Genomic DNA, 13,541 nt, shown 5'->3' with positions numbered 1-13,541 from the left:
ACTTGGAGATTAGAGCATCCTTCACACTTTTCATTACAATTATTGTGCTACATACTTGGAAATTTCTATGAAAATAATGTGAAGCCTCATTCCTATTAACTACATAAGTGTTGGTTGAATGAATTGTTGAACTACATGTTTATTTTTAAGCTTTTTGGGAGGGAGTGGCTATGGATTGGAGGAATTCATTTGCTACTCTACACCTAACTTCTCCACCAGGGATCCCCATAGCTTACTAAATTCCATTTTAAAATATAAGACGGTAAATATCTTCCCTCATCTCTCATGTTGATTGCAATATTCACAAAGGCTGCAGTCAGATATCATGGCAGCTAAAATTAAGATGATGCTGAGAGAAAAGAAATACAGAATAGTCCTCATTAAGGACCCTCTTCCTTGAGCAGAGTATTTCTCTAACTGGCTTAATTTAAATTTTTTTTTCAACGTTTATTTATTTTTGGGACAGAGAGAGACAGAGCATGAACAGGGGAGGGGCAGAGAGAGAGGGAGACACAGAATCGGAAACAGGCTCCAGGCTCTGAGCCATCAGCCCAGAGCCCGACGAGGGGCTCGAACTCCCGGACCGCGAGATCGTGACCTGAGCTGAAGTCGGAGGCTTAACTGACCAAGCCACCCAGGCGCCCCTAACTGGCTTAATTTAAATTGAAGTTTTGTGGGGCACCTGGGTGGCTCAGTCAGTTGAGCGTCCGACTTCAGCTCAGGTCACGATCTCGCGGTCTGTGAGTTTGAGCCCCACATCAGGCTCTGGGCTGATGGCTCAGAGCCTGGAGCCAGCTTCTGATTCTGTGTCTCCCTCTCTCTCTGCCCCTCCCCCGTTCATGCTCTGTCTCTCTCTGTCTCAAAAATAAATAAACGTGAAAAAAAAATTAAAAAAAGAAAAAAGAAGTAAACTATCTTCTCACTGTAACCGGTATAACACCAAATCTCAACCTGTAAGACTATCAGATGCAGTTCAAATTGACTCAAATATGAGCTGAATCCAGGATAGAGTAAGAACTGTTTTCTTCTCCTTGAGGTCAATTTTAAGGCAAGAAAGGGGAAGCAGGTATCAACTGGAAAGCTTCTCATCAGAATGCTCTGGCAGGGATAAATAACAAATCCCTGCACGAAGAAATTGTTCAATGAAATATTTCACTAAGAACCTCATCTATTTCCTGCTCACCATCAAAGGGAAGGATGCTGAAATACAGAAAAGACATATCTTCTAGGCAATCAATAAACCAGATGGGGAGACCAGTAGACTGAGACAATATATTTTAATAGAAAATCCCTTCCTCCAGCTCAGATTACACCCCTTCACATTATTCCTAAACAACTGAATGGGCCAGGTATAATTGTTCTCTTTCACGGATAGATAAGAATCTAAAAGGAATCAGCATAGAATTTATACATAAATATTTCCGTTTCCAAATTTCTCCAAAGAAGGCAAGTAAAAGTCAGATAAGATACATATTACAGAAGAATAATTACTCCAAGAAACAGAAAATAATTTCTCTAGCAAATCTGTCTCTAGCTTTCAAATAAGTTAAGAATAAAGCGAAAGGAAGAGAATTATAAGTCCACCTAGAAAACCCATGTGTCGCCTATGGCAAAGAAAAAAAAAGAAAGTAGAACGAAGGAGAAAAAGGAGGGGTGGGGGAGGAAGAAGAAGAAAATGAGAAAAAGAAGTATTTAAGCAAACAAACGAACAAAAGCAAGGAAATTTTTCACGGCAAGATGCGAAGATCTTGAAGAAATGTTACTACAACTTTTACAATAAGAAATAGCCAGTCAACTATAAATTGCCAACTTGTTTCAGATCCATGGGAAAGGCAGGTTTGCAGGGCCAAAATCTATGTTGAAACAGGTACCTGTGGGAAAGAGAAGACACATCCTCACTCACTTGGGATACACAAATCAGGCATTACGCATCAGAAAGAAGAGTTCAGTCAAAATAATTTAAAGATGGGTTCAGGCTGATAGTAAGGTGCAAGAACAGTGTGAGGCTCCTGGGTTCTTTAGAAATAAGGGAATTCTACAAACCCTGGAAGGCTATTTTTCTGTCAACGTCACTGGCTCTCAAAGAACAGATTGGAAAGAGGGGCGTGGGGCGCCTGGGTGGCTCAGTCGGTTAAACGTCCGTCTTTGGCTCGGGTCGTGATCTCGCGGCTTGTGGGTTCGAGCCCCGCGTCGGGCTCTGGGCTGACAGCTCATAGCCTAGAGCCTGCTTCGGATTCTGTGTCTCCATCTCTCTGCCCTTCCCCACTCACACTCTGTCTCTCTCTCTTGCTCTCAAAAACAAATCAACATTAAAAAAAGAAAAGATTGGAAAGAACCATAAAAAAAAAGTCCATCGTGGCACAGACCTGGGAGAAGAAAAGAGCAGTGATGCGGAAGTGGCAAGAAATTCCCCCTAGATCCTTGTCCCCCTGTCTGTTAACTGTGCAATGGCACAAAAGCCTTAATGTGCGTGTCGGTGACAAGGACAGCTGCCTTTAGGGCGCTGGTGAAACCCACTGCAGGTGAGAAAGAGGACTGGGAACCAAAAATACTCCCATGGGAGGGTCGAGAATACACAATGGGACCATGACTACATTCAGAGGAGGGGCAGCGGAACAGAGAAAGCCGCACAGAGAAGACAGGGGTGAGTGCCTGCCTAAGACTGAGGCATAATCAGAACAAGAAAGACCATTGCCTCCGCTGCCTTTTATTATCAAGCTAACAAGTTTCAAATAGGAAGTCAAGAAGGGAGAGGGACAAGGGAGGAAGAAGAATGCACAAAGAGATCTTCATGAGGCATGGTGAGAAGGGAGACTTAAATTCTCAGGTCAAGGAGACATTTCCCTGGCACACAGACAAACCAAAACCACTGAACACAAGATGCCACGGCAGGAATTTGAAACCCGAGGTGCACCGAGGATTACCAGAGCAGCAACAGATGAGAAACCCACCCTCCTAACGATTAACTTCAACTCTAGGACAGACTAGTAACCTCGTTTCATTACTACGCACAAAACCAGTGGGTTTTGTCAAGTTAGCGTCAAATCATTGGGTATGAGGTAAATAAAAGGACCCAAAGAAACAGGACACTCCAAACAAACAAACAAGCAAAAAAAAAAAAAAAAGGGAATACTGCAAAATGATAAAGGAGTTGTATGCGGTTGCTGGGGCAGCCGTGACAAAGGACCACAAACTTAATGACTTAAGCAAGAGAAATGAATTTCTTGCAGTTCTGAAGGCTGAGTCCCAAGATCAAGGTATTGGCCAATGCCTCTCTCCTTGACTTTCAGACGGTCATCTCTTACTGCGTCCTCACATAGTCTTTCCTCTGTGTGGGTGTATCTGTGTCTCTCCGTGTGCCCAAATTTTTCTTCCTATAAGGACAGCAGTCAGATTGAATTAAGATCCATGCTTAAGATCCCTAGTTTAGCTGAATCAGCTCTTTAAAGGCTCTGACTTCAAATGCAGTCATATTTTGAAGTCCTGGGGGTCAGGGCTTCAACATAGGAATTTTGGAGAGACACAATTTGGTCCATAATATTCTACCCTTTGGCCCTTGAATCCCACAACAGGAGTCAATTATATATATATATATATATATATATATATATATACATATATATATGTATATATATATATATATATATATCAGCAAGGTAAACACTGATAGAACTAAGAGGAAATGGGGAATCCACAAATACTGTTGGAGTTATCAACATGTCACTTTGAGTAACTGAAAAAACAACTCAATAAATAAATAAACAAATAAATAAATAAATATCCAACTCTATAAACCATTTAAACCTAATTGATCTTATAGAAATCTGTATCCAACAGCATCAGAATACACTTTTTTTTTCAAAACACGTGGAACTTTGATGAAGACAGACCATATGTGAGAACTTAATCAACTTTTAAAATCTTCAAAAATAGATCTTCTACAAAGCATGTCTCAGACCTTCAGAAAATTAAACTGGAAATTAGGAACAGAATAGTGTTTGGAAAGTTCCCAAATGTTTGAAAATTCTGCAACACACTTCTGAATGATGACTGGGTCAAAAATGAAGTGATCAGAGCAAAATTTTTAAACTATATTGTCAATTGAATAAAAACAACATCTTAATGTGTCAGAATTTACAGGTTTCAACTTAAGCAGAGCTTCGAGGGAAATTTATCGCCTTAAGTGCTTATGTTTGAAAAGAAAATAATGTAGAATCAATCATCTACACTACTTAAAAAAAAAAAAAAGAAACTAAGAAAAGAACAAACTAGCCCCAAAGCAAGCAGAAGAATGGAAGATGTACATTACTCGATCTCAAGTCTTACTATAAAGCAAAATTAGCTAATATGGCATAGAATTGGCAAAAGACAGATAGACCAGTGACACTGAATAGAGATGCCAGAAGCAGACCTACAAAAATTTAGTCAACTGACTTTTTTTACCATAGCGCAAAGATAATTCAATGGAACAACACGACGTTGTCTTGTATGCGTGCATAACGACTTTATTTTCTTACAAACAGTTATGACATTTAGCCTATGACTTCAGCTGCATGTGACAGAGAACCAAAATCACCGTAGCTTAAACAAGGTAGATGTTCACTTTATTGACTCTAAAACAGTTTCACTTATAAGATATCCCTTTAGTACACTTAAAAGCGTTAGGACAATTAGAAAGCAAAAACAAAACTCCCAGTTAAACTACTATGAGCCATGGATTGTCTGATGTTTCCAATGTTGAAGTGTTAAAATAGGGGGAAAAGGTATCTATTCCTCTATGCAATTGGTTATGTCACTCACGTTTTAGTCCGTACAGCTATGGATTCCTAGTCTTGTCTCTGGAGTGCTGTCTGTGTCCACCTATTTCCGGTTGATGGCCCACCATATGGACATTCTAGCCATCAGAAAAGAAGGAAATAATGAATGGAAGGATACAGCCCTACTTTTTACGTGCTTGATTAGAATTTCAGTAGCGCTTGAATTGTGTTCCATTAGCCAGAAATTAGTCACATTGTCACACTTAGCCAAAAGGGAGCCTGGGAAACATATCCTTACTATGTCTGGCCATAGATATGGCTCAGGGGTTTTATTACTATAGAAAAAGTTGTTAAGAAACTATGAACAATATATACCATGTCAGCTCAGATATTGCTTCCTTTCTTCCCTGTATATTCTCTTGCTTCTATCTATTATTTCTTACCTGTAATTAATTATAACCACTAACATTTATGTAATGAGAATTTATTATGTTCCAAACAGTGTAGAATAATGTTATTTAATAACAAAGCTCTTTGAGATAGGTACTACTATAATCTGAGTTTCAGAGATTGAGGAAAACACAAGTAAAAAGATTCAACAACTGTGCCAAGATGCACAGCAATCAATCGTCGAGCCAGGACTCAAATTTGGAAGTTCATCTTCGCAGTCTTAGGATCTCCAGCAACCACGCATGCTTTACGACATTGTAGTGCAGCACTTTGTCCCTCCAGTATGATCTGTTAGGAAAGTGTGAAGTTCAGTCCCTGCTTCTCGTGTAGGACCAGCATACAAAAGGTCCTCTTGAGAAATTTATTTTTTGTATCTATAAGAATCAATCAGTTGTTTCCTATAATATTTCCTATTCTCTTTAGAGTTTCCTATGGAAGCACCTAAATACTGGAGTGTTTTACTGGATTGGCTTGACTATTCCACCTGGAGGGGAATCATGGACCTGGGTAGACAACAACCCTTTTGACTCCCATCTGTGAGTTTATTGTATTTTAGCTTTTTTGTGATTTTAATCCCATACTGTATGACAAGAAAGAGTTGTCTGATGCTGTTGGGCTTGAACTGAGGAAACAGGTATAAATTTCCTAACCGAATCATATGATCTGACAAATATTCATATAAAATGGTCTACTCGGAAAGTCGAGGAAAAAAAGACATCTCACTCCACGCACTCAGAAGATTTAGGGATGGGAAGCAGGATTTGCCAATAGTGTCCTTTTATTTTATTAAAGAGGCAAATTAACCAGAGTGAAATCTCTTGTAAGAGCACAAGTTTAGGGGCACCTGGGTGGCTCAGTTTGTTGAACATCCAACTCTTGATTTAGCTCAGGTCATGATCCCAGGATCATGGTGTTGAGCCTCATTTGGGGCTCCTCACTGAGCATGGAGACTGCTTAACATTCTCTTTTTCTCTCCTTCTGCCCCCTCCCCTACTCATGCTCTCTCTCCTTCTCTTAAAAAAAAAAAAAAAAAGACCACAAGTATAGTTTACAAAATGTAAATTTCTGCTCTTTTCAACAGTTTTTATTTTTTTGTAAAATTTTTTTTTCAAGGTTTTTTATTTATTTTGGGGACAGAGAGAGACAGAGCATGAACGGGGGAGGGGCAGAGAGAGAGGGAGACACAGAATCGGAAACAGGCTCCAGGCTCCGAGCCATCAGCCCAGAGTCTGACGCGGGGCTCGAACTCACGGACCGCGCGAGATGGTGACCTGGCTGATGTCGGACGCTTAACCGACTGCGCCACCCAGGCGCCCCTTCAACAGTTTTTAAATGAACAAAACCAGAAGTGCCATTTTAGCATTATCCATATAACCTTGACTAATACTCCTTAACTATTAACTTCTCTTGCAAAATAAAACTGAGGGTGGGAAGAATTACCTTACCCACCATATTGTATATTGTTTAAGTTGTTTAGATACTCATGTTTTTATTTTAAAAATTAGAAAATATTTTCTGAGGCCCTCTTTAGTCTCTGGACATATGCTGTTGTAAAGATAACCATGTTCTTCCTTCATAGGTTTTCAGTAGAAGAAAAATGGCGGACCCGGAGCATGAAATGTGCCCAGGTGTCTCAAATTAAGATAGCTGAACAAAAATGTGGGGAAATGAATCCGTGGATTTGTCAACGGTAATCCACACTGCAGGAAATCAGTCTCCATTTCTCTGACGGAAAGACACCACATGAAGTTTGAACTCAGAATATATCAAAGTCCAGAGGGCCACGTGTGTCCCAGAGGGGTGTGTGTGTGTGTGTCTGTGTGTGTTCATCCGGGTGGGTATAGTGCTATTTCTCAGAGATTTAGGAAGGCTAATAGAGAAAATGAAATGTTGTAGAAACTGAGAAGATAGAATGAACGTATTTTTTCGTCTGAATTATCAGTTATTCAATCCCCATTCGCATTTTGCATGTGGTTTCGAAACGTCAGTCTTTATTTTCTCCACAGCTTCCCTCTATAATATCCTTACCTAATTACATTTTTACGAAGAAATTCATATCAAAATCAAATTTGCATCTCCAGCCCAGACTTTTCCCGGATCACCAGACCCATATACGGTAGTGCTTATATAACATATCAAGTTGGGGCACCTGGCTGTCAGTTGGTTGACCATCTGACTCTTGATTTAAGTTCAGGCCATTACCTCATCCTCATGAGATTGAGCCCCAAATCAGGCTCTGCACTAGGTGTGGGGTCTGCTTAAGATTCTCTCTCTCCTTCTCCTGTCCCTCCCCTGCTTACGAGCAAGTGTGCATACACTGTCTCTACTATATCAAAGAAAGTTAATAATAAATGACATTTAACATATGAAATCTGAAATCTCAAAGGCATCTCAAACTCAGTATATAAAAATAGTTCAATCATGGGGTGCCTGGGTGGCTCAGTCGGTTAAGCGTCTGACTTCGGCTCAGGTCACGATCTCGCGGTCCGTGAGTTCGAGCCCCTCGTCGGGCTCTGGGTTGACGGCTCGGAGCCTGGAGCCTGTTTCGGATTCTGTGTCTCCCTCTCTCCCTGACCCTCCCCCATTCATGCTCTGTCTCTGTCTCAAAAATAAATAAACATTAAAAAAATGCTTTAAAAAAAATAGTTCAATCACTTTCCTCATGAAAGGAACCATCCTCCAGCACTCAGTGTCTCAGTCAATGGCACACCACACAAGACAAGAAATGTCACAACTTAGAGTCCAGCTGTGTCGTCATCACCCTCTATCTGGCCTACCTTTCTGTATTGCTATCCACTCTCCCTCCCACAAAACCAAGTATTGTTAGTGTTTTTACTAAATATCTCTCAAATCTCACCTCTTCCCTTCATTGCTTTCACAACCTTAATACAAAAGTACCAAAATATTAAGTGACTGACCTAACAAGGCCTTCCTTGTTCTACTCCTAATCCGTTTCAGTTATTCGCTACCACGTAACCTAAGTGATATTGTAAAAATACACATACTGACAATACAACCCTTCTTTTGAAAAACACTTAAACATCGTTCTTAGACTAACACCAGGGATGCCTGGGTGGCTCAGTCGGTTAAGAGCAGGACTCTTGATTTCAGCTCAGGTCGTGATCTCACACTTTGTGAGATAGAAACCCGTGTTGGGCTCTGTACTGACATTAGGGAGGCTGCTTGGGATTCTGTCTCTCCTTCTCTCTGCCCTCCCCCTGCTCAGACACTGTCTGTCTCCCTCTCAGAATAAATAAACTTAAAAACGTATGTCAAAAAAGTAATAAATTTAGAATAACACCAAACTCCATAACACAGCCTAGAAATCCCAGTCAGCTCCAATCCTCGCTTACTTAGTGTCTTTCTACACAAAACTTATCCAAACTCCCAGTACCACGACCATATTAGACTAATTTCAGGAACTCATCCACAATTTCGCCACACTGTCTGACAGGCATTTTCCCTGTATCTGGAAGTCTCTTTTCTCTATTCTCTATCAAGTGAACTCTCAACCACTCTCCATAAAAAGCTGAATTCTTAAGGATCTTCTCTGAGCTCCATGACGAGGTCAAATATCCCAACATTATATACCCCTTCCCAGAGCTTATCACATTTTTGGTCTTACCTATATCAGTATTTGAGTGAATATTTGATTAATGTTCTCCACCCTCACTTGACTATAAACTACATAATAACTGGTTTTATATTTCCAGTGTCTTTTAAAATGTCTAGCGCATAAATGCTCAAAAAACTACTTACAGTGTTGTTTTCCCTAAATGATCACAAAAGTAAAATGCTGATATGAGGCTGGAAAGATAGGCTGCAAAAAAGACCAGAGGCTCAGACAACCGAGGCCTCATTGGTAAGTCATCGAGTGCCAAGGGAAAACTGAAGAATTTTTCTGCGTGGGCGATGATATTGACAGAGAATCCTATGAATGCCAAATGAGTGTACGTGGAGGCTTAAATGCTTCAGAAACAAACTTTCTTGTGACGTTTACGTTCACCTCTTTATGGCGGTTACATCCTTAGAAGCTTTCTTGTAAGTCATATCATAACGTAAGAATCCTACGTCTGTATGTTGAGTTGGACACTGTATGTGAACGGATGGGTAAAGCATTTGTGTTATGGCACGTTGGCGCTACATTCCAACAACAATGTTTTATTTTATGAGCACAGAGGTGTTCATAGGACTATAAGAATGTTTATTAGGCTTGTTTTCGGACTAAACCACTTGAAAACACAGAATATTGTAAGGGATGATAAGCACCATGGACTTGTGCACGGGGAATAGACACAAAAGTAGCTAAGAGTTTGTGCTGCAAGTAGTCTGGAAAGGTCTTGGGATTCAGACACTGCTGATGACTGTGCAGGGACTCTGGTTTGCAATCAGTTCACTAAAACGCACGGGCTGGGCGTGCTTTCTGCTCATGCGACTCTACGCGGAAGTCTAGCAAGTGATTCTCTGGTGGTCCTAGAGTAATTCATTTAGTAATCTTGGCGCAGATCCTTTGGAAATGAACCTTTCTTCTTTTCTTTCTCCTTTCAAATTTGGAAGCCTATCCCATTTGGACATACACCCAGGAGTTTTTGGATTATAGTCTTCAGGAAATAGAAGCTACCAGCATCCACATGCCTAGTCAAAGGGAGAAGTCTGTGATGGATGAAGAGAACAAAACTCGGGCTTGAGGGACCAGCTGGACTCACTGTGCGGCAGACAGAATCCATAATCTCACTCATCATTTGACCTACTTACGCTGTTACTCTGATCAGTATAAAACACTGATGGCTTGGGTCTCCTGAAATCAGTGTCCATTCTGAGCCACTGCCCAGCAACTCCTCAAAAGTTCGATTATTTCTCTTTCCTCAATGTATAGTCACCCAGGTAAATGGTCATAGATCTCTTCGGGGAAGAGTGGTGGAAAAAGATGAACTATGTCATTTCTTTTTGTTTGTTTAGTAGAGTTCTTTCCCAAAGGCTTTCTCCCCACTCTAAATTCCAGAGATTCTGGGTCTGTAAAATGGCTCAGGTCTGGGAATTGATGGAGGGAGCATCATCTCCTATTTTTAGAATTAGGTTAGCCTCCTAAGAAAGGGCTACATTTACTGGCAAAAAAGACTCAATAGAATTTCGGGTTCCATGTCCCTAGCTTGAGTGGAATCTTCCCGTATGTCCCCATTCCAGTTTTCAAGATCTCAGTCCTTCTCGACCGGTGCCCTCACTTTAACAGAAGACATCTTGCAATGCTGAGAATCCAGAACACCCATCTCTTCATAAACTCACAATGCTGTTAGCAGTGGTTTCATCTTTAGGCCAATTTCCTTGGAAAATTTCCAGCTATGTCTAGGAACTATCCTAGCTTGTCCCCGTCATTGTATCAGGTAACAAAAACAAGCAGTGCAGACTCTCTCCAGCAGAGGGAGCCATTAAACAAACGTGTTCTTAGGGAGACGCTAAAAAGCTTCCCGTTTTCTCTATGGTCTTATGAGACATTGAGAGCAACTATTGACATCAATAACGGACTTACTACAGCTTAGTGATAAGAAAGGAAAAAGAAAAAAAATTAACTAGTAGACACCATACAAAAGCTTAGGGAATGAAAGAAAATAATTCAACTTTTATCTGTTTAAAAAAAAAAACAAAACCCGGAAACAAACTGCAGACGCAAATGGATATGGAGGCAAGAGCATAAAGGCATGAGTTGACCTGTCTTGAGAGCTTAGTAACACCTTGTTGTCTCTGGTGATTCCCAGGAATAACAGGAGGGAGGTGTGTGTGCACTTCCTAGGGAACGAGGGTGGGAGGGGCCTGGGAAGGGGATTTATTTAAGGTCCCTACAGCCAGGTAAGCCATCCACTGACATTTCTGTAACAAAACTTGTACCTAATAACTGAAAACTGGGATATGTGAAGGTTCACAATGAAGCCCCGACAGTGCAGTGGACATTCGCCAGTGTTCTAACACAATTTTGTGTTCTCCTTGTCCCTTAATTCAGTGTTTAATAGACACATTGTATGTTGCTATACAATGTCAGGGTTTGCCGTTTCAGAGCTATAGTACATCAATTTGAATGACGACCAACACTTTATATTACTATTCATCGATTTGGGGGACACATTGTTACTATTTTTTTTCTATTATATTATAGAAAGAGACTTGACATTTTTAAATGTCCACCTATTATTAACAATAATGAGTTTAATAATTTAACTGCTGTGTGTTTTCTGCTAGTATAAACCCTTTCTCTCAAATATCTCCGAGAAGAAAACTGATTTGACTTTATGGACTAGACTGACTCACGAGTCTGTTAGTTAAAAGAGGTCTTAAGATGAGCATTAGAATGTGATCTCTTTAATCAAATTTTATGAATTCATTCTAGGTAGTGTATATACTAAATACCTGTTAGTTGAATGAATAGGAGAGTAAATGAAAGCAAGGAAGGAATCTGGCTTTTACAAAACCCTGTTAAGTGATAACTAGCCAGTGGTAATGTGATTTTTATGTTGGAAAACTAGTGAGTGACCATATCAAATATCAAGCGGGAGAAATGATAAATAACAAAATGTAAGGTCCTAAAGGAATTTTCATTCGATTGGATCACAGTAAAGTCTTTTTCTCAGTTTGTGGTACTAATCAGAAGGCCTCGTGTATGTGATCAATTTAAGAAACATCCAAATATATCAATTCCTTGTTAACGCTAATTTATAATAGTTTAAAAATTCAAACTGAGGACATAGATTTGGAGAGAGGTGATCCCGGGCTAGCGAGATGCTTGTTAGATCACCCGGTGTTCATGTCCACAATTCATCGGATTCCTTGTACAAGCCAATGAAATAAGTTAAATTAGCCTGAAATTTGGGAAGGAAGGGAAGAAAAAGAGAAAGAGAAGGAAACGAACCACAGGAGATTAACAATAGAGAAAAAAAACTGAGGGTCGATGGAGGGAGGTGAGCGGAGGACGTGTTAAATGGTGATGGGTATGAAGGAGGACACGTGCTGTGATGAGCACTAGGTGTCGTAGGTGAGTGATGAATCCCTAAATTCTACTCTTGGAACCAACTAAATTGCACTGTTAGGTTAACAAACTAAAATTTACATGAAACAGATTTTTGTTTGAAAAAAGGTGAGCATGGAAAACTTAAGTAAATCAGTATTACCAGATCTCATTTTTTGCAGTCGCCGTTAACCAGTGAATCCTTCCACTCCACTCTCATATAGAAGTGAGCAGTATTGGGGCGCCCAGGTGGCTCAGTCGGTTAAGCTTCCAACTTCAGCTCAGGTCATGATCCCAAGGTCTGTAGGTTCGAGCCCCACGTCGGGCTCTGTGCTGACAGCTCAGAGCCTGGAGCCTGTTTCAGATTCTGTGTCTCCCTCTTTCTCTGACCCTCCCCTGTTCATGCTGTCTCTCTCTGTGTCTCAAAAATAAATAAATAAATGTTAAAAAAAAATCTAAAGAGCTGACTCTCTTGGGTCCCAAACTCCAACACTAAAAAAGTCACCATTTAAACAGCATATATTGCTTGTTGAGCATAGTTTTAAGTGCTTTAAGAATATTAAATAGGTTTGAACCATATCAAAAAGTTGCTAAGTGGATGCTGTTATGATTCTCATTTTATTTTTATTTATTTATTTTTTTTTTTTTTTGAGAGAGAGAGAGAGAGGCAGAGAGATATGGAAAGAGATATCAAGCAGGCTCCATGCCTAACGTGGAGGCCGACACAGGGGCTGTATCTCATGACCGTGAGATCATGACCTGAGCCAAAATCAAGAGTCAGAAATTCAGCCCGACCCAACCACCCAGGTGCCCTTGATTCTCATTTTAAAGATGAAGAAACTTATCCTTCTGGGAAATCTGAGTACATTTTACGAAGTCTCACATTTAGTAAGTGGCAGGGCAGAAATGTAATTACCTCTGGTAATCTGGTTTCAGAACCCACGCTTAGCTACTGTTATATTGCATCTAATTTCCAGAGAGTAAAGGTAGTTGAGTAAAGATGAGCGTTTGGGGGACTGTGGTGAACTTCGGTAGACATTCAAAATTAGTATTGATATTTTCTATTTAAACCTCCTCAATCGCAAGCCAAAATACCCTGGCTGTCTTTGGTATGCAGTTCACCTTAGACCAGCATTGTATAAGATGGATCATGAACATCACACCTACGTCTTAGCCCAGAAACATTAATAGCATCAATCATTAACAATTCTTTTAGTTCTGAAGGAAATACCTGTATTTTGGTGACGGAGCGTCAACCAAATAAGAGTTTGTCTATGATATAATATACCTCAATACAGAAAATTTCATGTGAGAGATACACTTCTGAGTATTAGAAAAAT

At 40.2% G+C, this 13,541-nt stretch overlaps 1 protein-coding gene across 1 annotated transcript in view; it reads left to right on the top strand.

Annotated features, from left to right (window-relative positions):
* The window catches only part of LOC125171016 (killer cell lectin-like receptor subfamily F member 1), a 30,496-nt gene extending 18,410 nt beyond the window's left edge, over positions 1 to 12,086 (top strand). The window contains exons 5-7 of the mRNA XM_047868044.1: positions 5,631 to 5,743; positions 6,787 to 6,897; positions 9,765 to 12,086. Coding sequence (XP_047724000.1) covers positions 5,631 to 5,743; positions 6,787 to 6,897; positions 9,765 to 9,807 — 267 coding nt within the window. The 3' untranslated portion in view covers positions 9,808 to 12,086. The remainder of the gene's footprint in view (positions 1 to 5,630; positions 5,744 to 6,786; positions 6,898 to 9,764) is intronic.
* The last annotated feature ends 1,455 nt before the right edge of the window (positions 12,087 to 13,541 follow it).

This window comes from Prionailurus viverrinus, chromosome B4 (genome assembly GCF_022837055.1).
Source record: "Prionailurus viverrinus isolate Anna chromosome B4, UM_Priviv_1.0, whole genome shotgun sequence".
NCBI lineage: Eukaryota > Metazoa > Chordata > Mammalia > Carnivora > Felidae > Prionailurus > Prionailurus viverrinus.
This window is presented reverse-complemented; position numbering and strand designations above follow the sequence as displayed.